General features: G+C 40.0%; 1 protein-coding gene across 9 annotated transcripts in view; it reads right to left on the bottom strand.

Moving 5' to 3' along the window:
* Nucleotides 1-25,663, bottom strand: part of ZMAT4 (zinc finger matrin-type 4) — a 348,048-nt gene that overhangs the window by 74,514 nt on the left and 247,871 nt on the right. The window contains exon 9 of one of the 9 annotated variants that reach the window (XM_045055521.1): nucleotides 17,893-18,185. The exons of the other annotated variants lie outside the window; for them this stretch is intronic. Coding sequence (XP_044911456.1) covers nucleotides 18,094-18,185 — 92 coding nt within the window. The 3' untranslated portion in view covers nucleotides 17,893-18,093. Of the gene's footprint in view, nucleotides 1-17,892; nucleotides 18,186-25,663 lie in introns of those variants that run through there. 9 annotated transcript variants of the gene reach the window in all.

Genomic DNA, 25,663 nt, shown 5'->3' with positions numbered 1-25,663 from the left:
TTTAATTGTCAAATATACACATAAATATATACAAACACACACATAAATACATACACATACATACACACATAGACATACACATATAGACTTAAATGTTTTCTACACCAACTTTAAGGAAGTTGAGGAGCTAAATTTCCAAGATAAAGCTGAAGGGCTTCACCAAAGGAACCCTCCCCTAGTATAAGGGTCTTCTCCACTAAAAGCCAAAATTGTCTTTCTTTCAGTAAAAACTAAGTTAACACCTCACACACAATGATATGCCTTCTTACAGAACCAGCCACTTCCTCTGAATCTAAGAATTGGAGTATGGTGAGGGCTCATAAGTGTGCGGCTGTGTGGTAGTCCAAGTAAGGCTTCCTCTCTCAGGACTGTGCCTAGAGGCAGGTTGGGGATGGGGTTGGAGACATCTGGAAGAGGGACATACGAGGATGGTGATTGCTTAAGCATATGCTATATAAAGGAGAAGTGTGGGAAGGGAGAGAGGATTCCTATCATTCAGTCCAACTGAGCCTTCAGTTCTGGGGCCAGTCCTTTCTGCCTGTCCTTCTTCATGGTGCACAGTGCCCAGGTCATCCTCTGGATCCTTGGACAGTGATTGTCTCTACTAATCATGCAAAGTTTGCAACTTATCTTGGTCCTCCTGAACTATTCGAAGTAGTACAATTTAATCTTTCCTATGTTTGAATATCCCTATTAAAACTAAAAGCTGTTTCAAAACAACAATGGCATTTCTATACAGTCATCTTTTTGCTCACCCCCAACACCTGCCATAAGTCCTGCTCATAGAGCTGCTCACTAAATAGCTGTTTAGTTGGATGGTTGCGGAGAGGGCGGGTGGAGAGGGAATGCAGGTGATGGAGAAAGTTCTCTCTCTCTCTCTCTCTCTCTCTCTCTTTTTTTTTTTTTTTTTTTGCCTTATTTCCATGAATTAGAGTATCTGTCATTCCACCTAAGGCAAAAGCAAGAGATAAGGAAGGTAAAGTTTCCCCTGTCAGATTTTCTCTGTTATTCCGACCTAAGCCTAAGCCATGTTAATTTTCATCTCCAAGTTCTACCAAGATAAATCTGGACTGACTAAAGCATTCCTACACAACTCAATATGAATTGTGTAGAAAGTATAGGAAATTGGCAGAGTCCTGCTTGGGTCCCAGCCCACATATATGATTTCTTCCTTCACAGGTGGCCCAACTGCCCTTAACCACAGGCAAATACACACACATACCTGTAACACCCAACCTCCCCTCTTGTAGTCCCTAGATAGAGCCCCTCTCAACCTCAGGCAGGAGGAAGTGAGCAAGTTCTAGTCCCACACCTCAGGACTGAGCAGCTGGTCACACTCATTGTAATCTGAACTTGCTATGGTGCCCCACACAGTGAGGCTTCTGATGGGGCTCCCAAAGTCTAGACTGATACATCTCCCATCATGCCAAGTCTAGAGACCAGATTCTTGCCTTGGCCGTGATGTCTGAAAAGTGCCTACGTCCTCATGACAGTCCCCACTGCTGCTCCAGTGCCATTCCAACTGTCCACAAAGAGACCCACAAGGTGCTCTACCCTTCTCCTCAATTACAGTACTCCAACACAACAGAAAAGAAGTCACATGTGTCCCTCTGGTCAGGTGAGTTTGGAAATCTACTATTCAGTCTATACCTGAGCACTTAAATTTCAAGTGTATAACATAGACTGGCAGCAGTATAAAACTCACCCGCATCCCTCAGCTTAAAAATGGCTGTCATTTTTAGCACCCCCTTAGTGCTTAAATATATTCAATTGTTGAAGGAAACCATTTAAGGGATGCAAATAGAACTAAAAGGCTTTGTTCAGCTGATGTGCTATCAGGGAGCACTGAAGACCAGTGACATCCAGCTGAAACAGGGTCAGAATTTATAGGGCAGGGGAAAGTTGAGTGTGTATTCTTATAGTTTTCACTTAGGTGGCCACTTCTCAATGTTATCCGAAACCTGCAGTCTGGGTACCCACAACCATCAGCGCAGTATTTTCCAAGAAGTGCTTCAGTAAGCCTTGTGATTTATCAGGTCTTTAAAGTTCCCAAGGAGGGGAGGTAGACAGCAGAAAGAAAGAAAGAAAGAAAGAAAGAAAGAAAGAAAGAAAGAAAGAAAGAAAGAAAGAAAGAAAAGCTAGAAGGCAAGGAAGAAACTGAGACCTGCTGAGGTCTGTTTTATTTCTCTTACACAGTCAGTGCTTCTCCAAATATCTGTGGAAAAGGACCAGATTTTTTCATTTTTATTGACTTTTAATTTTCAATATGTTGCAGACCACACTTGCGTAAAATCCAATAAAAATTAAATTAGTGGCAAAATAAAATAAAAAAACAAAGACATGGAAGATGCAAGCCCCAAGTTTTATTATCAGATCTAACAGACTTAAAATTACTCTATAAAAGTTACAGTAAAAGTTTCTAAATGTTTACTCTCAATTTCTATACTTGCCTCATTACAGACCCGAAAAAATCAGTTTTTTTGGATCAGCACCATGAACTATGTTTTGAGTAGCACCGCTTTAACTGAATGAAGTGTGCACATTTCCTCTAGATCTCGAGGCCACGCTGCTCCTGCCCACTGCAACACTCCCCCACTTCACATTGGCCGTCCCTGTGGCTGGCTGTCTGTTTTACTGCCAGCAACATGCTGACCACTGCCCCAGGGTTGTTTACCAGCCTGTTGGTTACCTGACCACTGCCTGAGGTTTGGTTATTTGCTTTTAAGCAAGAACTTCATCCCCAAAACCACAGTTTAGGCTCTGATACTGGCCAATCTGACTTACTATCTGCCTTTTGAACTTGGCCAAACCAACATTCAGTATGACAAAAGAGCACTCAGATTTTCTTTTTTCTGGATACTTCTCAATATTCTTCTCACATACCCTCACTTTTTTTGATTCTTTGATGGGTAATCGATTTAAGGTCCTTTGGTCTGTCACCCCTCCAAATTTTTCCCATAGCGTTGAACCCCTCGGCTTCCCTCAAGTTTTCAAGCCCTTTCAGTTTATTTTTGAGACTCTCCATGTTCCAGCTGAGCCCACAGACTACTAACTCAGAGAAAATACAGGTCACATAATTTGCTGTGTCGATGGTCAAATGTAGGCCTTAGTCCCTTCTTTATTCTAACCTGATGTAGTTAACCAGTTCCAAGGTAAGACAGCATCTTTAACTATTATAGTTGTTACAAGATTAATCAGTGCACTGCAATTTTAACAGATTCCAATTGGTGAACTGGACAGAGTTTGTTTAAAGAATAAAAACAAAAGTATCTCCCAATAATACCAAGCATTGAAAGCAAAAGTACAAAGAATCCACAAATAAATCCCCATTGATTATTGAATCCGGGGCTTGGGAAGCTTCCATTTTATACAATATGTCCAGGAAACTGAGAAAGCATTCACAGAAACACACATAAATAAATTTAAAGAATACCACTGCACAAAAAAACAGTGTATTTTTACTTATCCTAGATCAAACAGGCAAAACTTTGTAAGCATGTTATGCCTTAGGTAGACACACTATTACAAAGCAAAAATGGGTTGGATGAAGAGCTATGTAGGGTCAGAATTCATCCCATGAGGGGATATCCAAAGAAAATCACACAAAAAAATATCCTAATCAAGTGGATGATCCATCAAATTATATACATTTTTTTTTTATTGCATCTGTCTGGAAAGCTTGATTGCCAGTTGAATGACTTAAAGGAAAATGAGTCGTCTGCTTTATTTAGATGAAAAGCAGGAACAATTTTTTCACAAATGGCATGAATACAATTTAATTCTGTTATCTTTTTTGCTTGGGAAAAGTGCCTGGATTTCACACAGAAATAAAAATTTGATGTTTGTATGTTTGCCATGTTTTCCTTGAGACTGTAAATAAGAAAGAGATGGTGCGTCATGCACTTTTGAATCTTTGGATATGTCTTTGATTCAAATCTGCAGGCTCCATAAACAACAAAAAGGTGGGCAAGAGAGAAATCAAGCTGTGGGTAAAACCACAGTAGTTCTAGACTAACTTTCTCCTATTCTCAAACTAAGTAATCAGATTTACTCTCTTACATCACTTGGCTTGTCTTGGCTCGTGTGTATGATGGCTGTTATGGAGATCTCTCCTCATCATCACATAGCAAATACAGAATTATCATTTTCAGAAAGACCTAGAATGGCACCTGCACTCTCCTTTGAGTTCTGAGAACAGTGGTCTGTGCTTAATTGAAAAGTTCCTTTTGCAAATGCAAAATTTGTGGAATCTTGTGCTATGGAGAGTCACTTAAAAGTAGTTTTAATGGACCATGTAATAGCTTATTTCACTATGCTCTTTTATTTTAGCATAAAAGCATAAATATTCCATTCAAATGTTGGAAATCTATTCAAGGAAAAAATACAGGCCCAGCATGTCCACTACAGCATTATGTCGGTAGTGGTCCACTTAGACTACCTCTGTGTTTCATCATTAATTGTGTCTGCCTGGAATGTTTACATATTATCTGTGGAATATATCTAATCTCTAAAATTCACACTTCAACGTATTGTCTGGTGCATGTAATCACATTTAAAAAAACATTATTCTCTCCTATACCATATCATTGTAGGATTTCCTTCTGGAGAAAACGTTTTGTGTGATGTTCATTAGTCTGAGCACTAGTGAGGGGGATCAGTAAAGATGAAAAGTAAAAGTTTCAAATGTTCAAATGGTTTCTCAAGAGAGGTTAAAAATAAAATTTTACTATCATCTATTTTAGTTTTACAGACAAGCAGCTTAAGTGCGGCACTAAACTGGAAGTAGGGTCTGGAACTCTCTCTGCAATCCAGAGCTGCTTTTTCAGCAAGATTTTTATGGCCAGATGCCCATTGTCATGGGTGAAAGGCAAAGGTAGTCCAGTGTAAGGAAAGTACATGGACTTTGAGTTCAAACAAACTGGAGGCTCCAATGTCAGCACTATTACTAATGTCAGGCCCTGAGGCCAAGTTTCCTGCCTTGTAAGAATAATAATGACCCACTCACTTCATAGGATTATTGTGAAGGAATGAAAGTGGCACCATATATCAAGTGCCCAACATAGTTCATGATCTATTATAGACACTCAATGCATTCTCATTTATATTTTCTCTTGCTTTTTCTCTCTCTCATGAGTATGTGCATGCTAACTGAAAGCTTAGGGTGATATTTACAGACCCAAAGATACATTTCTGTGTCCACACAAAGAGTGGGAGTGCAGGTTCCATGCCAAATAAGTTACTAGTGACACCCACAGGAAATTTCTAATTCCATATCTCTGACAATTCTTTCTAAGTGTCCCTTATTGCCAACTCTTCCCATGCATACACAATATCCATTCCTCACATGTTGATATTCCTCAAGTTCTTGTGCTTGGCTCACTTTCTTCCTTGCTTTTATCACTAATTTTATTCATTCAAGGATGTCAGTACCCCCTCCATGCTGATGATCTGAAGTCCATGTGGTTAGTCCGGGCTTCACCCCTAAGCTCCACTCACATATCCAATCCTGCAGGCACCTCAACCCTAACATGTCCAAAAGTGTCCTTGCTACTTCAACAAACTCAATCCTCTTACCTCCCAATAAACGGGTTTCACTTATTTTCTATATTCTTGTTAATTGTATTTCTACCCAATCATTTAAGCTAGGAATTCTTCACTTACTAATTTAAAATGGTTAAATAAGCTTTGCCCTCTTCCCAGCATTCTTACATTCACTACTCTATTAGCTATGGAGTTTTATTCCCTCCTGACTTTTTTCCACCCTATGCCTTTAACATGTTCCCTACTTCCTTATCTATTTGCATGTCAAGTGCACATCTCATCTGTCATCTTGAATTTCTTCAGCTGACCAGTTTGCTGGACTTGATGCTACCACTAGGGGCCAATAAGTCACTGGGCCTTAGAGCTGTGGGCCAGGCACATGAACTGAGTTACTGGCTCCTTCAACAACTTCCAAACTTGAATGAAACATCACACTGCAGAGTATGGGATCTGGCATCCCAAAGCAGCCTCCGAACGGCTTAGAAAACCTACTCTGGAAGTATGAAGGAGTTAGCTTTCCATGGGGCCAATTTTGCCCCAAGGAAAATCAGAAATGGAATGAATCTAGACAAAAGACTTCCCCCTTTGTTCCTCCCTCTAATGGGCTTATCTAAGGTAAGTCTCCCCCTACAGAGAGTCCAGAAGGATCCACATATTGAGTGAGAGCCCTGCTGGATCACCTCTGTGTCTCTTCACAGCTCATCATGAAGCAGCCGCCCACACAGTAATGTATCACATTTTATTGCCTCATCTCGTTCTTTGCATTCCCTCCATTTTTTCCTCACTTCTGTTGCCCTGGGTTTGCACCTAGCAAACAAAGCATCAACATTTAATCCTTGCCTCAAGCTCTGTTTTCGAGGGAATTCAGGACTGAGAAAACTTCTAAAAAGGATTTTATGCAACTTTAAATAGAAGCCTTTTTTCAATAAGATAAGAACCTTTGGCTCATTTTCCTTTTTTAAATCAAGCCTTAAAGGAAAGGAAAAATGAATATTTATAGTTTAAAAGCCTATTGGAGAAAAGCGACAGTAATGTCATAAAATTTTGGTTCAGTTTTTCTAGCAGCCAGAATGAAGAAAGAAAAATAATTGGTTTCATAAGTGAATAATAACTGGAAGTAAACTTATCAAGAAAAAAAATCTGGACTATTACTAGACCCTGAGCTTTGGGAGATATTTCTCATGATGTCACAATGATCTGTACACAAGGATCATTAAGTAATGTAGTGAATCATATCCTTTATATTATATAATTTTTTACAAAAAAAATTAAAAACACATAGAGTGTTCCTCATGGTTTTTGTTTTGTTTTGTTTTGTTTTTTACACTAGGATTTAGGGAAAAGCAATAGCAAGATTTTAGGGGAATCGTTGTAAAACATTGATATACACAAGAAGCTTCTTAAAAATACATATATCGGGGTGCCTGGGTGGCTCAGTCGGGTTGGGCGTCCGACTTCAGTTCAGTTCATGATCTCATAGTCCTTGAGTTCGAGTCCCACGTCTGGCTTTGCGCTGACAACTTAGAGCCTGGAGCCTGCTTCAGATTCTATCTCCCTCTCTCTCTGCCCCTCCCCTGCTCTCACTCTGTCTCTCTCTCAAAAATAAAATAAAAACATAAAAAAAAATTTAAATACATATTTCAGGGCCCTATTTCAGACTCATGAACCAGAATTTCCAGAGCTAAGATCTAAGCATCTGTATTTTGGACAAGATGAATCTAATGTTCACCAAAGGTTGAACATTGCTAATTTCCAACTGTTCAACCTAAATGTTATCTAAAACATTGTTAGCATTTTGTAGCAGAGGCAGCTTCTGAGAATATATTCTAAACGATATCATAAAATGGAAGATCACCACACAAATAGACACCATCTTTTGGATTTTTGGAATTTCAGAATGTGAATTAAATTAAAAAGAAATGGAAAATTATGGAGCAGGAACATTATGAATATTCTTTCAGCAAATATCTGTAAAACATCCTCTGTGGTTACAATGCCTTAGTTAAGTAAAATAGCATGATGTGGAATGTGGGATACTTAAGAGTAGAAGCAGGGTCCCCACCATCAATAAACTTATAGCATAATTCTGAAGAAAAGCCACACAAGTAAATATTGTTATATTTAAATATATTGTTAAATATCACTGAGGACCCGATGATATACTGTGAGCTATGTCTACAGATAAAAACTGTTTACTGAATATGCAGTCCACTGAGGAAGCCTAAGATCAGTCAAATGTTTTCCCTTTTCTAAAAGGAAGTTTCTCTCTCATAGGTAGTTTGGCTGTGGACCATTGGTATGAGATTAAAAATAAAGCAAATAAGGCACATGGAACAGATCGGACCACTAGAATTTTCTCTCAAATTCCACCCCACTCTCCACCTTTAGAAGGTACAATTGAGATTCCTGGATGGTGGCTGTTGAATCACGACTGTTTTTTTCACACTAACCTGTAGGCACTAGGTTTCCAGTCTGTGTGTGTTTTAACAAGCTTCACAACCTTTAGAAACCAATACCATCTTAATCTGACTTTTCACATTTGGTATTTAGAAATTTTTAAAAATATAGTCCAATTAGAACAAAAAGGAAAAAAAAAATCTTTTCCTGGGATATCCAGGACAAAGGCAATATGAGGCAGTGTTTTTCTTTGTAACAGAGAGTCCCGCAGGAGCCATTGGTAGTTATCTCCTATATCACTGCTCTAAGAGGCTAAACGCTTACAAACAATTCTGTCAGAGGGTTCTGGGAAAAAAAGCAGGCATAAATAATACTTCCCGACATCAAGTATATTTCATAGTGTCTAACCGATGCTCCTGATTTAAAAAATGAAACCATGGTTTAAATATCTTTTAAGAGGATGCAGTTTGTGTTGACAGAAAATCAGAAACTGCTCAGTACAAGGTTTTTAATTGTCCTATAATACTTTTAAATCCAAGCTACTCACTCATTTGTTTAATATAAAAATTGAAATTACGTGGTCATTATTATTGAGCATATTACATTATCCTCCTAGTAAAAGAAAAAAAAATACAGGTTTTAGAAGTCAGATCCACACAAAAGATGGAAAAGGGAAGAGAAGCAAAGGCTGGCTCATTCGTTAGTATGAAAAATAGCTTCCTAAGTCATGTCCTTACTTGGTATTGTTTAAACAGCTTCTTAGTTTAGGTTTCTTTAGAAGTGACTGGTTCAAGGAATTGCGTGCAAGTCTATTCTGGAGGCAATTCCGAGAAACCCTAATGAGGGAGTGGGGAAATAGGCAGGTAAGGAAAACAGCTAATGAGGGGTTTGTTTTCTAGTAGGTGAGCTCTAAGAACACAAGTGACTCCCACTGGGGACTCGGGAGCCAGTACAAAGTAGAGTGTTGCAGGGCAATGTCAGCTCAGGGGTGAAGGTCTTATATACCAACACTCGGTCATTGAGATAGGCTGCTGTGGGGAGGGGCAGGGGATATTAATTATCTGATACTTTCAGCCTACTACAGGGACAGGAAAGTGAACTCGGGACCAGAGAAAGCCCTCAGACAAAGAGATGCTGGGGGTAACAGTGTTAAGTCAAGTTGATGTTCACTGAGAGGCATGGGGGTGGGTGGTAATATGGGCAGAGCATCAATGGGATTGTCCCCACAAGGATTCACAAATGGACAAATGCCCATTAAAACTCTCTGGAGTTATCCTAGTTCAGGAAGATGTCTCGGGGCATGGAGAAGGCAGTAAAGGAAAAAAGGAAAATAATTAAAATAAAATAAAATAAAATAAAATAAAATAAAATAAAATAAAATGAAAGCACAAATAATTTGGATTTCTCTACATGGGTGGAGCACACTTAGCACCTTCCATGCTTAGGCTTCGCTGGGTGGGATTCAGGCTGCTGTCAAGCAGCTCACAGAGGTGCTCCTAAGGCAGACACTGATGGGAAAGCTATGAGTCCAGAAGGACACAGTCAGAAGGGACAAACAGGGAAAGAGACTGCAGTGGAGCCTTTTTCTTGGTCATGGGGTAGCACAAGGGGGATATGGCGTAGCCAGAAGAAACAAGGTCCAAGTTGGCAGGTACCAGAGATAAGCAGGGACCTGGAGACAGTCAGCAACATCTAGAAAAGAGTACTTGCCAGTACCTATTTTATCTCACCCATTTCTTAGCACCAGCTATCCACTGCTTATATTTCAATAACAGGCATTAAAATGGGATTCGGCCATTTTCTGCACTCCCCTGAGTGAAGAATCACGTCCTGCAGAAAGTGGGGAGGGGTCCCTGTAGACCACATCCACCACACACAGCCCAATGCACGCTCTCTAACTGTGGATTAATGTGTCCTCCCTCCTTGAAGCACAGCTCATGACCAGTGACCAGAGATACCTCATTCTCATTGCACTGAGCGAATCACTAACTTGCAAGAAGAAAGCCCACTAGAAATATTCGGTTCCACAACTTTTAGGCCACCAGACAAACAAAATCCCAGCGTATGGAGGGTGTTTGACACGAATTTTCTCTCTAGCTGTACAGAGTTCACAGAGATCTCAAGATATGAGAGTGTCTCAGCTTATTTAGGAACGCAGCAGGCTAAGAATTTCTAGAGGGTGTGAGTACTGACCCAGCTTGTGATAATTTCACCTCTGCCACTCTCCATCCTGAAAGGACAATGGCAGAGGCTAACTTTAAAGCAAAAAATAAAAGTCTGGACAAGTTAAAGCAATAAGAGAGTCGATGTTGGAGCAAAGGTTGATGTGGGAAACATGTCAGAGAGCTCCCTCCTGTACCATTCCCCAGAGCATGGTGGGACTGATGGCCACAGGCCACAGAACCAGGACAAAATGAGGTCTTCCCTGCTCAGGGCTAGGAGATCCGTTATGTAATTAACATCACCTTCACTCCTCTGTTAAAGAACGTTTTTGTGGCTCAAGATCTTTCTATAAGATCCAGAAAACCCATTTAATAGCAAGGCAAGGATTTTGTTCAAAGGGAGATAGATTCGTTTCTGATTTTGAGATGCTCCCAATGTCAAATCTATCAGACATTATTATAACATAAATTTTCTAAACCAACAATTCTTCACTCCCAATTGCTCGTTTCACAGATTTTATCATTAAGGTCTTGATCTAGCCACTTGGCTTCCTATTGCTTCTATTTGAGTCATCCCATAATAAATGTCCCTGCTAGGTTATAATTCTGCAATTATGGTGTCTAATACAATCTGTACGTGAACTGGCACAAAAGTGTTGAGGAAGATCTGTTTGTATTTAGTGGGACTTTCAGACAAGGCTTTTTGTTGCTCCCGCTCTTTTTAAACCCGCGCTATACATTTATTTTTCAATAGAGGCATTTGATTACATATCCCCTGCTGCTTACTCATTTACAATGCATCTTAGACCATTTGGAATACTAGTAATGTCTTGACAGAATTATTTATATCCTAATATTATCAATGTTCTATTTCAAAAAAATGGGACCTATGTCATTTTACTAGAGAAGTGACAGCCATGTTTTCTAGTGTCTCTAGCTTAATATGAGTGGGTAATGTATTACAGAGGACAGTGGACTGGATGGAAGGAGAGACACTGTGATTCTAGTCTCAGCCTTACTAGGGAGGGATTTGGGGCACTTTGGGAAAGTTACTCAGTGCCAGACAGAGCTTGTTCTCGTGAGATAGGCCAGCACACACAAGGACCACTTGTCTGGGAAAACCCACCAGGCAGAGGGATGGGAGGATGTTGGAATATTCAGGCCAAGCCAGATCTTGCTTCACTGAAGAATGAATACAGATGCAAGCGACTGAAGACAGTCCCAAACCAGTACTCGAATCTGGAGGGAATGGCTGGAAGCAGGAAATAATTCCACTTGCCCTGAAGTGAGTCTAAGTCGGAGCAGCTGGTAATCTGCAAAGATTCAGGCGTTCATGAGTTGGAACAAATAATAAGGACAGGAAAAAAGATTCACCCTGGTGGTACCAGGCAGGGCCAGGAATTTAAAGTCTCAAGATTAGAGGTGAAAGAAGCAACAATAGTGATGCATGTGACATCATCATTAAGTTAATGGCATTAAGTCCTTGAACCTTGACCTTGGGCATGCTTCCTACTACATCTAGAAGCCATCTAGAGGCCTCAGCTTTTGAGGTCACTGGAAAATGCGATGGGGAATCAGGAAAACATTGCATGTCTCCTCTTTGGATTTTCCCCTCTGTAAAATGAACGACTTGGACCAGATGTCTAAGCATCATGCAGCGTCTAAGACCTAATTATTTTAGTGATTCTTTCATACCATCTATGAATTGTTCAAGGCAGGTCAAATCATATTTTTAAAGCTTACCCATTGCTTACCTATTCACTTGTGTTAGAGCTAGTACGTCATTTACAGGGTCATGGAATTTATTTAAAGGCACTATACATATTGAAGCTTTCACTTAATTTTAGTAAAAATAGAAACTCCACTCTCATTTACTAGAATAAGTTATCATAAGCTTAGTAGCAAGAGTTTGTGCAAAGGAGGGGCAGCTGGGTGGCTCAGTCAGTTAAGTGTCCAGCTTTGGCTTGGTTCATGATCTCACGGCTTGTGAGTTTGAGCCCCGTGTTGGACTCTGTGCTGAGAGCTCAGAGCCTGGAGCCTGCTTCAGATTCTGCGTCTCCCTCTCTCTCTGCCCCTTTCCTGCTCATACTCTGTCTTTGTCTCTGTCTCTCTCTTTCTCTCTCTCGAGAATAAATATTTTTTTAAAAATTAAAAAAAAGAGTTTGTACAAAGGAATTAATAACATGTGCATACTGTACATCAGCAATAAGTAAAACTACAAGGGAAAGTTCAGTTGATAAATGACCTGGAAGTTCTTTTTACTAACCGATTACTATGCTTATCATTTAAGTGTATGAAACATAAAGGAAACAAAATAATTTATTTCAAATATCCAGAGTTTATACTTGTATCTGCTAAAGGAAACAGTGAAGAGAGTGAATATATGTGTATGGTCCACAATTGAAGGAGCCTGGGAAGGACCTTTTCTCCAAATACCCATCTCCTTAAACACATAAGAGGAGGCCCTTTTGAGGACCTGGTGTGGCTGACACAGGGTTATAGACAGGAAGGAACCTGGACTGAGAATCTGTTCTCTTCTAAACAATGGCACTCAGGGGGCACCTGGGTGGCTCAGTCGGTTAAGCGTCCGACTTAGGCCCAGGTCATGATCTCACGGTTTGTGGGTTCAAGCCCCGCATCGGGCTCTGTGCTGACAGCCCAGAGCCTGGAGCCTGTTTCAGATTCTGTGTCTCCCTCTCTCTCTGCCCCTCCCCCACTCGCACTCTGTCTCCCCCTGTCTCAAAAATATATAAACATTAAAAAAAATTAAAAAAAAAAAAAAACAATGGCACTCAAGGTGACCTTACACAAATCCTTCTATTCTCTGAGTTCTGTGCCTTATTTGCTAAAGAGGGTATTTAAGGCCACCTCAAATGTTATGATTCTAAGAGATGATATGGCATTGACACTTTATTTGACAAACACTTACTGCCTCCCAACTATGTGTCAGACTCTGTTAAGGGCTGAAACACCAAGACAGATAAAACATCATCTGAGGTCTCTGAGAACCTTCCAGCTAGCTGGGAAACTAACAAGGACATTGCTAACCACTGAGCAGAATGAAGACTGGAGAAGGCAGCACAGGTTGCTACCAAGACGGAGAAAAGGTCACTTGATTAGTGCCTGGTCATCCCAGTGCTTGGCTTCATGGCAGCTGCAGGGGGACAGCATGTGACACTAAGACAATATGGCACAGAGGAAAGAGTGCTGACTTGGAGTTTGCTCCAGGCAAATGCTGTCCCTACTCTAAACATTCTTCCATGAATGTGAGAAACAAGATTAAATACTATTTTTCTCACCGGCTAAGATAATGCATAAGAAAATACTAGTAGGTGCCTAGTATGATTATTTTACCTATTTTCACTTTTACCAATAGGCAACTTACTCAAAAGAGGTGCCCAGAAATCAAAAAGACACACTTGGCAATTTTGCCTTAGCTTGGCCTTGCTTAATCTGGCTGGACGAAGTAATCATGGCTGAGCCTGTAGATTCCCAGTTCTATCTTACCTCTGATTTGGGGGAAATATCATGGGCATAAAGGACTGCATTAAACATTCTACCAACAACCAGAAAACAACAATTCTCTCAGTTGTTGGAAATCCATCATACTGGGGCATGAGCCATGTAGAGGTCTAGAAACCACAGGGACCCCTGACAGGTCACATCAATCCTAAAATGAAATACAAGACCCCTTCTTCCTCCAAGTTTTAGCCCTGCAGTAATAAACACAGAAATAACAAAGTCTCTGCCTGCCCCATCCAAACAACACAGTGCTGATGTGTGGATTCCAGACACTTTTGGTGACCTTTGTCCCCTGTGTCCTACAGACACTTGAGACTTACAGGCTCTCATCACTGGCCCATGCCGACTCCTTTTGGGAAGCATATGGACCAGCTAACCCCTGTTCACACTACCTTTTCTTGCTTGTGCTTCATAGCATCCCATGTTTCCCTCTGCTGGTGCCCTGCAAGGACCTGGGTATGTGTTTGCTATGGAATGAGTTGATGTCCCCCCACATTCATATGTTGGAGCCCTAAACCCAGTGTAGCAATATTTGGAGATGGGGTCTTGAGGAAGAAATTAAAGTTAAATGAGGTCACAAAAATAGTGTCCTAATCCAATAGAATTGGTGGTCTTACAAGAGGAAGAGAAAGAGAAATCTCTCTCTCCCCTTTGCACACTCACTGAGGAAAGGCCATGTGAGGAAACAGCAAGATGGTAGCCATCGGCAAGCCAGCAAGAAGGCTCACACAAGAACCTGACCATCTAGCACCCTGATCTTGGACCTCCAGACCCCAGAACTATGGGAAAATGAATTTTTGCTGTTCAAGTCACCTCATCTTTGGTACCTTGTTATGGAAGTTTGAGTTGACTAAGACAGTGTCCATTTTCTTTATCAAACGATAAACTCCTTAAGGGTAGAGATCATGATTTACCCCCTTTTGTTGCCTAGCTCCTATTGCCCAACACGCCTCTGATCCCTAAGAAATGTTTGTTGAGGGGCGCCTTGGGTGGCTCAGTCAGTTAAATGTCTGACTTCGGCTCAGGTCATGATCTCGCGGTTCATGAGTTCAAGCCCTGTGTCAGCCTCTGTGCTGACAGCTCTGTACCTGGAAACTGCTTCAGATCCTATGTCTCCCCATCTCTCTACTCATGCTCAGTCTCTCTCTCTCTCAATCTTTCAAAAGTAAACATTAAAAATTTTTAATTAAAAAAGAAATGTTTGATGAATAATATTTGATTAAAAATGAATAGCTGTAAATTTATTTCAAATTTCTTCTCAGATCGCAATACATATTCTCTTCCTACTTGACTCAGGGACTGAACTAAAGGGACTGGATGACAGAAATGAGATTCTCACCTATGAAGGGAACTTCCATTTTTTCATCTAGTTGCTGAAGATGCAAAGCAGTAAGAGCTGGTCGAACCTAGTGGTTAATCAGTCAATCAACAAATAGTGACTGCGTATATCCTCAGGCCAGGCACTGACCCAGTCACTGAGGATGTGGCCATGAAGATATGGACAGAGTCGTTGGCACAAAGAGCTCATACTCTGGTAGACAGAAACAGATAGTGAACATGTGGGAAAAAATAAGATAATTTCAGATACTGCCAAGTACTCTGAAGAAGTTGAAATACAGTAACGCAGCAGAGCATAATAGAGCAGGAGCTGCCTTTCCCAGAGTATTGAGAAACATCTCTGAAAATAATGACATTTGAGTTCAGTGTGCATAATGAGAAGGGGGCAACCACGAAGAGATCTGGGGAACAGAATTCCAAGCAGTTAGGAACAACAAATACAAAGCTCTGAGAATGAAACAAGCTTGATGTATCCAGTGTACAAAAAATCAGCAGCTGGAGAATAGTGAACAAGGGAGAGAGTTGAGGCAGGGGAAGGCAGGTTCCTGATCATATGGGCCTTATAGGATTTTATCCAGTTACAATGGAAAGTCATTGGAGATGTTTTAGCAGGGGTGCTTAATAATTTATGCTTTAGAAATACAACTCTGTCCTACAGGATAAGAAGAACATGGGGGTTGTGGCTGTGGTCAGGGAGAGTTAAAATAGCTTAAACTAGGGTGGTCGTGGCTTATAGCCAGACTAGGGGCACCTGGGTGGCTCAGTCAGTTAAGCATCTGACTCTTGGTTTCAGCTCAGGTCATGGTCTCACGGCTCGTGAGATCGAGCCCCGCATCTGACCCTGCACTGACAGCACAGAGCCTGCTTGAGATTTTCTCTGTCCCCTTCTCTCTCTCTGCAACCCCTGCAACTCATGCTATCAAAATAAATAAACATTAAAAATTTTAAGAAAAAACATGGCCAAATTATGGGTATATATTTTGGAATAGAGAATCCTGGACTTATGGATGGATGAAATGTGGGATTTGGGGAAAAAGAAAAGAATCAGCAATTACTTTTATCAAGGTTTTTAGCATGAGTAACTGCATGGATATGGTACCACTGACAGCGACAAAGTGGGAATCAGGACAGGCAGTGCCGCAGTAGGGAGGTGATTGGTTTGTCTGAGACATGTTAAGTTTAAATACTTATCAGACACCAAATGCAGATATAGTACAGGCAGGTGGATACATCAGGGAAGAGGTTAGAGTAAGATAAATGAATCTGTCAATCATCATTGTAAAGACAATATTTGAAGCCATGGAACTAGGTAAGAGCATTGAGGGAGAACATACAGATAGAGAAAAGAAAATGGTGAGGATAAGGGCCTGGGGTATTTCAATTTCTAGAATTGGATATGCAAGAAGAAGACAGTCAGGGAGCCTTAGAAGGCACATCTATTGAGGAGGAAAATCAGGTAAGTGTGGTATTTCAGAAACCAATAGGAAATAAAAATGTTCCCAGTTGAATAAGATGAAGATTCTGACAAAGTTGGAATTTGTGTAGCTACTTTCTAGGAATAGCAGCATTAGAAGACATTTCAGTTCTTAAATAAGGAAACTGAAAAAAAAAAATCTCCAGGGATATATAAGTCAACTGTGTGTAGGGCCAAGACTAGCCTGCCAAGATGAAGTTTACCTGCTAACTGGCAATCCTGCCTCCTCTACATGCCCCACCTGTCCCATCAGATGTCACTCTGCCCACCACCGTGTCATCAGCAGGAAATACGCAGGGCTTGTGAGGAATGGTAAGCTGGTTGTTTAAAGATCTATTTGTGACTGAGCTCTGCACCTAGCACATTGTCTGAGAGGACAGATCTTCATCCTGCTGGTGTCAAGGCAGGCAGGTGTCAGACTGAGAAAAAAAAATGTGTGTCTTTCAAATGAAGAGGGTGCAAAATTGCAGGTGCTAATGAGAGGTGTTGGATGGACAGGCAGTGAGCAGCGCAACGGAGGGGATGAAAGAGCACAGAGAAGAGGTGGTAGGCTGGAGCGAGCCATTTACTGCTGGCCATTTACTCAAGCCCTCCACAGGAGAAGCCACAATGCACTGGCTTTGGCATTTCGGTAAAAGAAGAATAGAATGAGGAACTATGGAATTACTCAGTTGATGAACTAGATTTCCAAACCAGAGTTTAGGTCATATGACCTTGTGACAATTTCCTGATAACCCCGTCTGAATTGTTTGTTCCCTTTGCAGTTTTCCTGAGTAATTCTGTTTATAAAATTGTATCGCTCTTATCTACATTTGCACCCACCTTCCCTGTTGAACGGTGCCTGGTCTAGCAGACAGTCAATAAGTGATCGTTAAGCCAATCAACAATCAAAGAACTAATGGGTCAGGATATCTGAAACTTGGTTTGTCCTGGAAAATCTGAAACACATATTCCTCTTAAGAATATCACTGTGGAATATTCTATCAGAGAGACAGATTTTCAAGGGTATTAAGCACACAAAGAATGTTATCACCGCAATATGTAACTAGAACATTTCAGAATCAGATATATGCTAACAGCATAGTCAAGCATTAGAATCTAATGCTTAAACAAAGGACAAACAAGAACATATATGCATACATATACACACTCACATATACATATAAACAAAGTGTATGCATACATGTGTGTGTATATATAGACAGAATATTCATTGTTTTACTGTCTCCATGGACCAGAAAGACATATACACTCCTAAAATTAATATTCATTAACATTTATTAACAATGCTATAATTCAATTTATCATTTGTATTATATTTCTTCTACCATTTAAAAATTTTCAACTATGTATGAGCAAGGAATATAATTAAAACATCTTATACTTGTGAGATTTAAATACTTTCTAAGCTAATTTTTCATATTTGAATTATTTCAGCTTACTTATTCAGACTTTAAATCCAGTGAGAGAAGCATCTTTTTTTTTATTTTTACATAGCAATAAGCACTCTCTGTGTTCAACAAATACGTTTGTTAATAAGGCTTTGTAATTGATATAGCTCTATTTCTGAACGAATCCTTTGAGAGGATGGGGGAAGGAGGTAAAAGTAAGTCTGTAGATGCAGAGGCAGGAGGCCATGGGATTTACCGCTTGAAGTTCTCAATTTTGTCTCTGTAGGACTGGGGCAGCCCCCTGCTGAGGGAGAACTTGGTAGAGGCTAGACTTCAAACAAGTTGTCAGCCTTGAATTGTCTGTTCACAAGGAATGAGAAAAAATATGATGTAAGTATACACAAAAGAACTGAGGTCTGACCTAAGAGCTAAGGAAGGACTGTGTTAATTTGTCATGGCCCAAGTTTTAGGTGATTTTTCCCATTGGAGCCTCAACATCCTGATCATAGCAGAGGAGGTGAAGGCCACTGGATGGCTCCAGGTTACAGCCTGTCTGAGGAGGTATAAATACAAAAGGGCAAGGGACCCCAGGGTATAATTAGAGATGTACTAAAGACTAGCAGATATGTCCACATCTAGGCTAAATAAGAAAGGAAATGAAGACAGGAAAGACTTGTTAAGATGGTAGTATATGGATTAAAGGACAAAGGTCATAACACTGAATAGCACAATTTTTGGAAGGTTTATTATGCACCAACTATGATGCTAAGGATTTCATACACATCATTTTATTTCATAATAACTATTAAGTATGCACTATGCTTATTGCTGTTATGAGCTCAGAGAAGTTAAGCAAATCATCCAAGATCATATGACTAATAAATGGTGGAGCTAGGACCCAGCCCTCTCATCTGTGACGTGACAAGACCACATGCAGAACAGTTATAGGAGAATTAAAGTTTAGAAAGCTATGGTTCAGGCATGAAATCTTGGATGGAAAGGGGATTGCTGGAGGAGGTGACAAGAAAGTCTAGAATTTGGTAGCTAAATGACATGAGACTCAAAGGAACTTGATTACTAATTTGGAGCAGAGAGGTGGGAATTTGGAAATGACATTAATAAACTAGGATGTCCATATTGTTCCTGGGTTCTTTGGGATTTAGAAAGGATAAAACTAAGAAGTAGCCATGAGAGAAAATGCCAACACAAATCTATGCTATACAGAATCACTACTACTTAGAGTCTAAATATGGTTGTAAGGAAACACCATACAATGGAAATAAAAGGATTACATTTCTATGAAAGATCATGTGTAAATATGTTTATAATGTCTACTTGAGAAAGTCTTACTCTCAGTCTTCCTTTCCAATGTAATTCTCTGTACTTCCTCTCAGAAATCTTATTTTCAACACCCACTTGATGACTGACTGTTCCATAGGGAAAGTTCCATGTCACTCGTGTCGGTTCCTCCATTTGGAATATCCAACCCTCACCTGCATTTAGGTAAATTCTCTCTTGCCTGGACCAAATCCCACATTGTACACAAAGCTTTTCTTCATTTTTCAAATGGAAGAATATGCTGCTTATTCTAAAAAATTCCTAGGGCACCTGGGTGGCTCAATCAGTTAAGTGTCCATCTCTTGATTTTGGCTCAGGTCATGATTCACAGTTCGTGAGTTTGAGCCCCATATGGGGCTCTCTGCTGTCAGCACAGAGACTGCTTCAAATCCTCTGTCCCTCTCTCTCTCCCACTGCTCCACTCTCAAAAATTAAAAAAAAGAAACATTTAAAAAATAAAAATAAATTAAAATTCCCAGCATTTTTATTTGTACTTCAAATGCCTATCCTGCCTATGGGATTATGGGATATATATATATGATATATACACATATGTATGTGATATATATACATATGTGTATATATCACAGTTATATCCAAAATTAAAAAACAGTAGCTCACATTCATGGAGATTTCCTGCCAGGCTTAGAACTGACCCCTTTTAATAAATTATCTTCTCTAAACCTCATACATAGTCTATGTAGGAGATGACTGGTACCAGTTCCATTTTATAGATGAAGAAACTAAGGTTCAAAGAGCTTAAGTTACTTGCCTAAGTTCACACAACCAAACAGTAGGAGACCTAGTATTAAAACAAAGGCATTGTGATACTTAGTATTTATATTGTGCTCACTCCTGTCATAAACTATACCATATGTACAGATTGACATTCTATAAATCTTACATATTCCCTAAAGAATAAGTACAGGTTGGGGTGCCTGGGTGGCTCAGTCAGTTGGGCATCCAACTTTGGCTCAGGTCACAGTCTCACTGCTCATGAATTCAAATCCCACATTGGGCTCTGTGCTGACAATTCAAAACCTGGAGCTTGCTTCCGATTCTGTGTCTACCTCTTTCTCTGCTCCTCTCCTGCTCACACCCTTTCTCTCAAAAATAAACAAATGTTGGGGCGCGTGGGTGGCGCAGTCGGTTAAGCGTCCGACTTCAGCCAGGTCACGATCTCGCGGTCCGTGAGTTCGAGCCCCGCGTCAGGCTCTGGGCTGATGGCTCGGAGCCTGGAGCCTGTTTCCGATTCTGTGTCTCCCTCTCTCTCTGCCCCTCCCCTGTTCATGCTCTGTTTCTCTCTGTCCCAAAAATAAATAAACGTTGAAAAAAAATTAAAAAAAAAAATAAACAAATGTTAAAAAAAATAATAAGTACAGGTTAAGATGTGAGTCTAATTTATCTTTGCATTTCCATGAGTGCCTATGACAGTGCTTTGCCTATAGTGGGCTGTACAAAGCTACTGAATGAGATGATAAATTAATCTTATGATACTTAATAATGAAAACTTTTTTTCTGAGAATGTAATTGTAGGATAGTATAAATTATCAGAAGAACATAGGTTTAGGAGTGAGGAATAATTGGTGATGGGAGAATAGAGAGGAAACGGGGCTGTCGGTGGTATATATATCACAGATGCTACGGGGAACTGAGTCAGAGCAGGGCAGCAATACCATCACTGCCCCTCAGTCACTGTGAATGCATGCATGTCGTATGAATGTATCTGTGGATATGTTCATGAGGTCATTTTATTACCCTTAAGCATTTTGGGGGCACCTGGGTAGCTCAGTCTGTTGAGCATCTGACTCTGGATTTCAGCTCAGGTCATGATCCCAGTGTTGTGAGATCAAGCCCTGTGTTGAGCTCCACACTGAACATGGAACCTGCTCAAGATTGTCTCTCTCTCCCAGGGCACCTAGGTGGCTAGTTGGTTGGGTGTCCGACTTTGGCTCAGGTCATGATCTTGTGGTTTGTGAGTTCGAGCCCCATGTCGGGCTCTGGACTGACAGCTTGGAGCCTGGAGCCTCCTTCAGAGTCTGTGTATCCCCCTCTCTCTGCCCCTCCCCTGCTCACGCATGTGTCTCTCTGTCTGTCAGTAATAAATGTCAAAAAAAAAAGATTCTCTCTTTCTCCTTCTGCCCCTCTCCCCCACTCATGCTCTCTATAAAATAAAATGAAATGAAATTCAAAATGAAATGAAATTCAAAATAAAATGAAATTCAAAATAAAATAAAATAAATAAGAGTTTGATATTTTCTCATTTTAATTTTTTTTCTTTTCTCATTTCCTTAATACCTTAACAATAACCTGTCAGTGGCATGTATTATTTTTTTCCAAAAGTAAGTAATGTTTAAAAAGGTAATCTATATAAATACATAACTTGTATTAGGTCAAAGCCTGTATTTTTCTAAATTGAGTGTTTATAACCAACTGGTAGTGGTACTAGATCGCCTGATAGTCAAGAGAGGGGATAAAACATGCTTTTACAGTAACATTGTTCATTCGTTTGTTTATTTTAGAGAGAAAGAGAGCTTGATTTGGGGAGAGGGCCAGAGAAAGAAACAGAGAATGTCAAGCAGGGTCTGCACTCTGTGTCGACCCCGACGCAGGGCTTGATGCCATGACCTTGGGATAAAGACCTGAGCTTAAATCAAGATTTGGATGCTCAACCCACTCAGCCACCCAGGCACTCCAACAGTAACATTGTTTTTTAAAAGATGCCTTGTGTATATGTATATGTGCAGGTAGTTATATGCATACACATGCAAATTACAAGCACAGGCAGCACATGATCACTGTATGTAACTCTGAACATATAGACCTTCATCTCAAAACTGTTTTGCATAGATCTAGAACAACACTATACAACAGAAATTATATTGTGCTCCACATATGTAATTTAAATATTCTAGAAGCCACAGTAAAAATATACAGCAAAATAGGTGAAATTAATTTTAATAATAAATGTTATTTTATCTCATATATCCAAAAACTATCATTTCAACATATAATTAATATAAAAACATTAATGAAAAATCTATATTACTTTCATATGTATATTACTTTCCCTACATGTGGCCAGTGGCTATCACATTAGACAGTATCAAAAGTGGAAAGTTAGAGCTAGAAAGGCACATAGGGATTATGAATTTGAATTCCAATGCCATTATTTTATAGATTAGACACTATGGAACAGAAAGGTTGAGTGATTTGTTTAATTCTGCTTAGTTATAATGCAATATAATTTCAATTTCCCTTTCTGGCCTATTCTGTCAGTGTTTCATATTTTAATGGAGGCATAAGGAAGATAGGTTGTGACAGTCAAATCATAGTCATTTAAACTTCCAGATATAAAAGGAGCATAATGGTACCATGTAGTCCAAATCTCTTATTTCACAAATGAGAAAGAGGAATGGAGTCACTTTTTTTAAGTTTATTTATTTATTTAGAAAGAGAGAGAGAGAGAGAGAGAGAGTGGAGAGAGAGGGAGAGAAAGAATCCCAAGCAGGTTCTGCACTGTCAGCACAAAACCTGATGCAGGGTTCAAACTCATGAACCGTGAGATCATGACCTGAGCCAAAATCAAGAGATGGATGCTTAACTGACTGAGCCACCCAGGCATCCCTGGAGTCACATTTCAAGAGAGTTTCATGTTGCAAGATTTGGGGAAACAAATCTGAGGCTCTGAATGGGGAGATACCCCTTAGAAGTTTCCTGAACCTAAGTCTAAGCTGGCACCCTAACCTTGAGATGATGATGATTAATTCCTCAGGTCAACAGGAATGCTCCTTCTTCAAATTCAAAGACTGAACCTCTTAAGTCAATACTGCCCTGAAGACATTTTGTGCCTATAAGTAACAGGACTCGTTTTCCATTCACATCTTCTTTCCAAGTTAAATGGCCACGGGGAAATCTCTTCTGCCTGTCCAGCTAGTTAAGTAGAACCAAGAACTACCGTGATTCTATTGATAGGGTTTAGTGGTTGAACAGACAGGGCTGCAAATTCCTGGGGTGGAATATTTGATCCTTGATGTCTTCAATACCAGCTTTACAGAGCTCATTTCTAGATGCAAGAATTGATGTAAAAAAAGATGGCCAGGCACACAGAATTTCTTGAGGAGAGGCAGGGAAAAGTTTAAGAAAAGGGAAATTATCTAAATAACAGAGTTTTGTTGATTTTTTTGAAATCCATGCTATCCATGCTAATTGATGGTGGTTTGAATAGTAAGTAGCCCTCAAAAGATATATCTACCTAGAATTCCAGAATGTGAGCTTGTTTGGAATAAGGGTCTTTGCAGATGTGGTTAAGGTGGGGATATCAAGATGAGATCTTAAATGTTCTTGTTGTTTTTTTACTTCTCAGTCATCCTGCCTTCCTAACTACCCCTTCAAGGTAGCATTTGGGTGTATGTAGAGAATTTTGGTTCATGTAAACTCATAGTCAAGAGGAGGTCCCTGGGCTCAGGGTCCTTTAGCAATGCTGACCTTCAAGGTGATGTCTTTCAGCCATTTGGTTATTTCCCTGATGGCATTTGCAGTGATAGCAGGGGTAACTCATGATCTAGCTGTTTTCTGAGCATGGACAGATCATAGTAGCACTCCTGGCTTACTTGGACTCACTTCAGCAACCCCAGATACTGGAGACATCTTGAGACTCTGACAATGACAACCACTTACTCCTGCCTGGGTGAGCTGTTTGGAAGCTCTTCCTATAGAGCATTCTGCCCCTATTTTGGCAATCCCTTCTGGAAGCTCGGGCTTGCCAATATTTCTGGGATCTGCATATACCACTAGTGAAAGAAGGGAAGCTTGGAGAAGTGAAAGCTTCAGGGCCTCTTAGCTTGCTTACACTATACCTAAGTCACTTCGATGTTACTGCACCAGGCTTATATGGAGATGGCCCATGGGGTGGTAATGAAGTAGAGAAAACCCTTTTCTGCATAAGTACCACTCTCACTTAATATACTTCTGCCCAGTGGTTGACTAGCTCTTTTCCCTACACTATATTCTCTCTTTGTCAGCACACATCATGCTTCACTGACAAAGGTCTCACTATTGGGACAGAAGGGATATTGTACCCTGGTAGAACTCTGAATTGAGTTGCCCAGGCTTGGCCTTTTATATACTCAGTAGGGTAGATTTGGGCGTGGACTTGTGGGCAATGATAGAGAAAAAAATGGAAGGGTTTTAGACATTAGCCTAGCTTTCATGGCCATTGGATTACTGGACATATTTTGAATGTCAAAGGGTAATGTTAATTATCTTTCTTTGCATTTCTTCTGCAACAGATTGTAATCTGCTCCCCATTATAACACAACTCTCCCAACCCGGGGAAGATTCTTAGGACTAAATGGTTGAAATGCATACCCAACAAAAAAAGGGAAGCCCCATGATAGCAAGTGCCCACTCTGTTTGGCACACTGAGTATACTCAATAAGTAATAGCTGTCCTTCCCTTTTTACTGGAACCTATACCATAACTCTACTGTGTCAAATATGTGTGCACATGACAATTACAGAATGGAGACAAACATTTGATGGGTTATGGGTTATAGTGGTGAAGTCATTTCTGGCTGTATTCATTTCCTAAGGTTGCTATAACAAATACTACAAACTGCATGGCTTAAAACAACAGAAATTTTTCTCTTGCAGTTTGGGGGTTATAAGTCAGAAATCAAAGTGTCGACAGAGCCCCATTCCCTGTGAGGCTCTAAGAGAAAATCTTTCATTGCCTCTTCCAACTTCTAGTGGCTCCTGGTAGCTCCTGGCATTCTTTGTTTTGTGGAATACATAATTTCAATCTCTGTCTTATCTCTTATCTTCAAATGGCTTTCTTCTATGTGTTTCTGGGTTGTTTTCTTCTGTCTCTTACAAGACTTTCATTACTGGATTTAGTGCCCATTAATCTCACTTTGAGATTATACTGTAAACTACATCTGCAAAGACCCTTATTCCAAATAAGGTCAAAGGTCTGAGGTTATAGGTGGACATGTCTTTGGGGACTATTCAACCCACTATAGTGATATATTGTTCTCTTTTATTATCTTCTTATTTCTATGTTAGTACTCTTTTTACATTATCAATTGGTAATAAGCCAGAGAGAAAATAACATGGCTTTTGAAAAAAAAATCTATAAAATTATTTGACTAGAATGATTTTCTGCTGTAGACAGGGGTAAAAGGAGGGGTTGGAACAAATACCATATAAGTGGAGTGTTATCTAAAGGCTGTTCAAATATCAGGTACAACTATGCTTTAAATGCCATTGGACTGAATAAAGTTAATTTCTTTTTGGCCAACAATAATTAGAAGTACATGGAAAAGACCCGATAGGTTTAGACAAACAAAAGAGCTTCCTTCCTCTATGCAGCTAAGAACTGTGTGAATAAACTTGCATTTACCCCAGGTTTACCCCTTTAAAGAGCTGGGGAGAAATATCTTCTATTTTCTGTCACCTCTAAGAAATTATCTTTCACAGCCCAGAAACACTCTTAATAAC

This window comes from Felis catus, chromosome B1 (genome assembly GCF_018350175.1).
Source record: "Felis catus isolate Fca126 chromosome B1, F.catus_Fca126_mat1.0, whole genome shotgun sequence".
NCBI classification, from domain to species: Eukaryota; Metazoa; Chordata; class Mammalia; order Carnivora; family Felidae; genus Felis; species Felis catus.
Note: the sequence above shows the minus strand (reverse complement) of the source record. Positions and strands in the feature narration are given on the sequence as shown.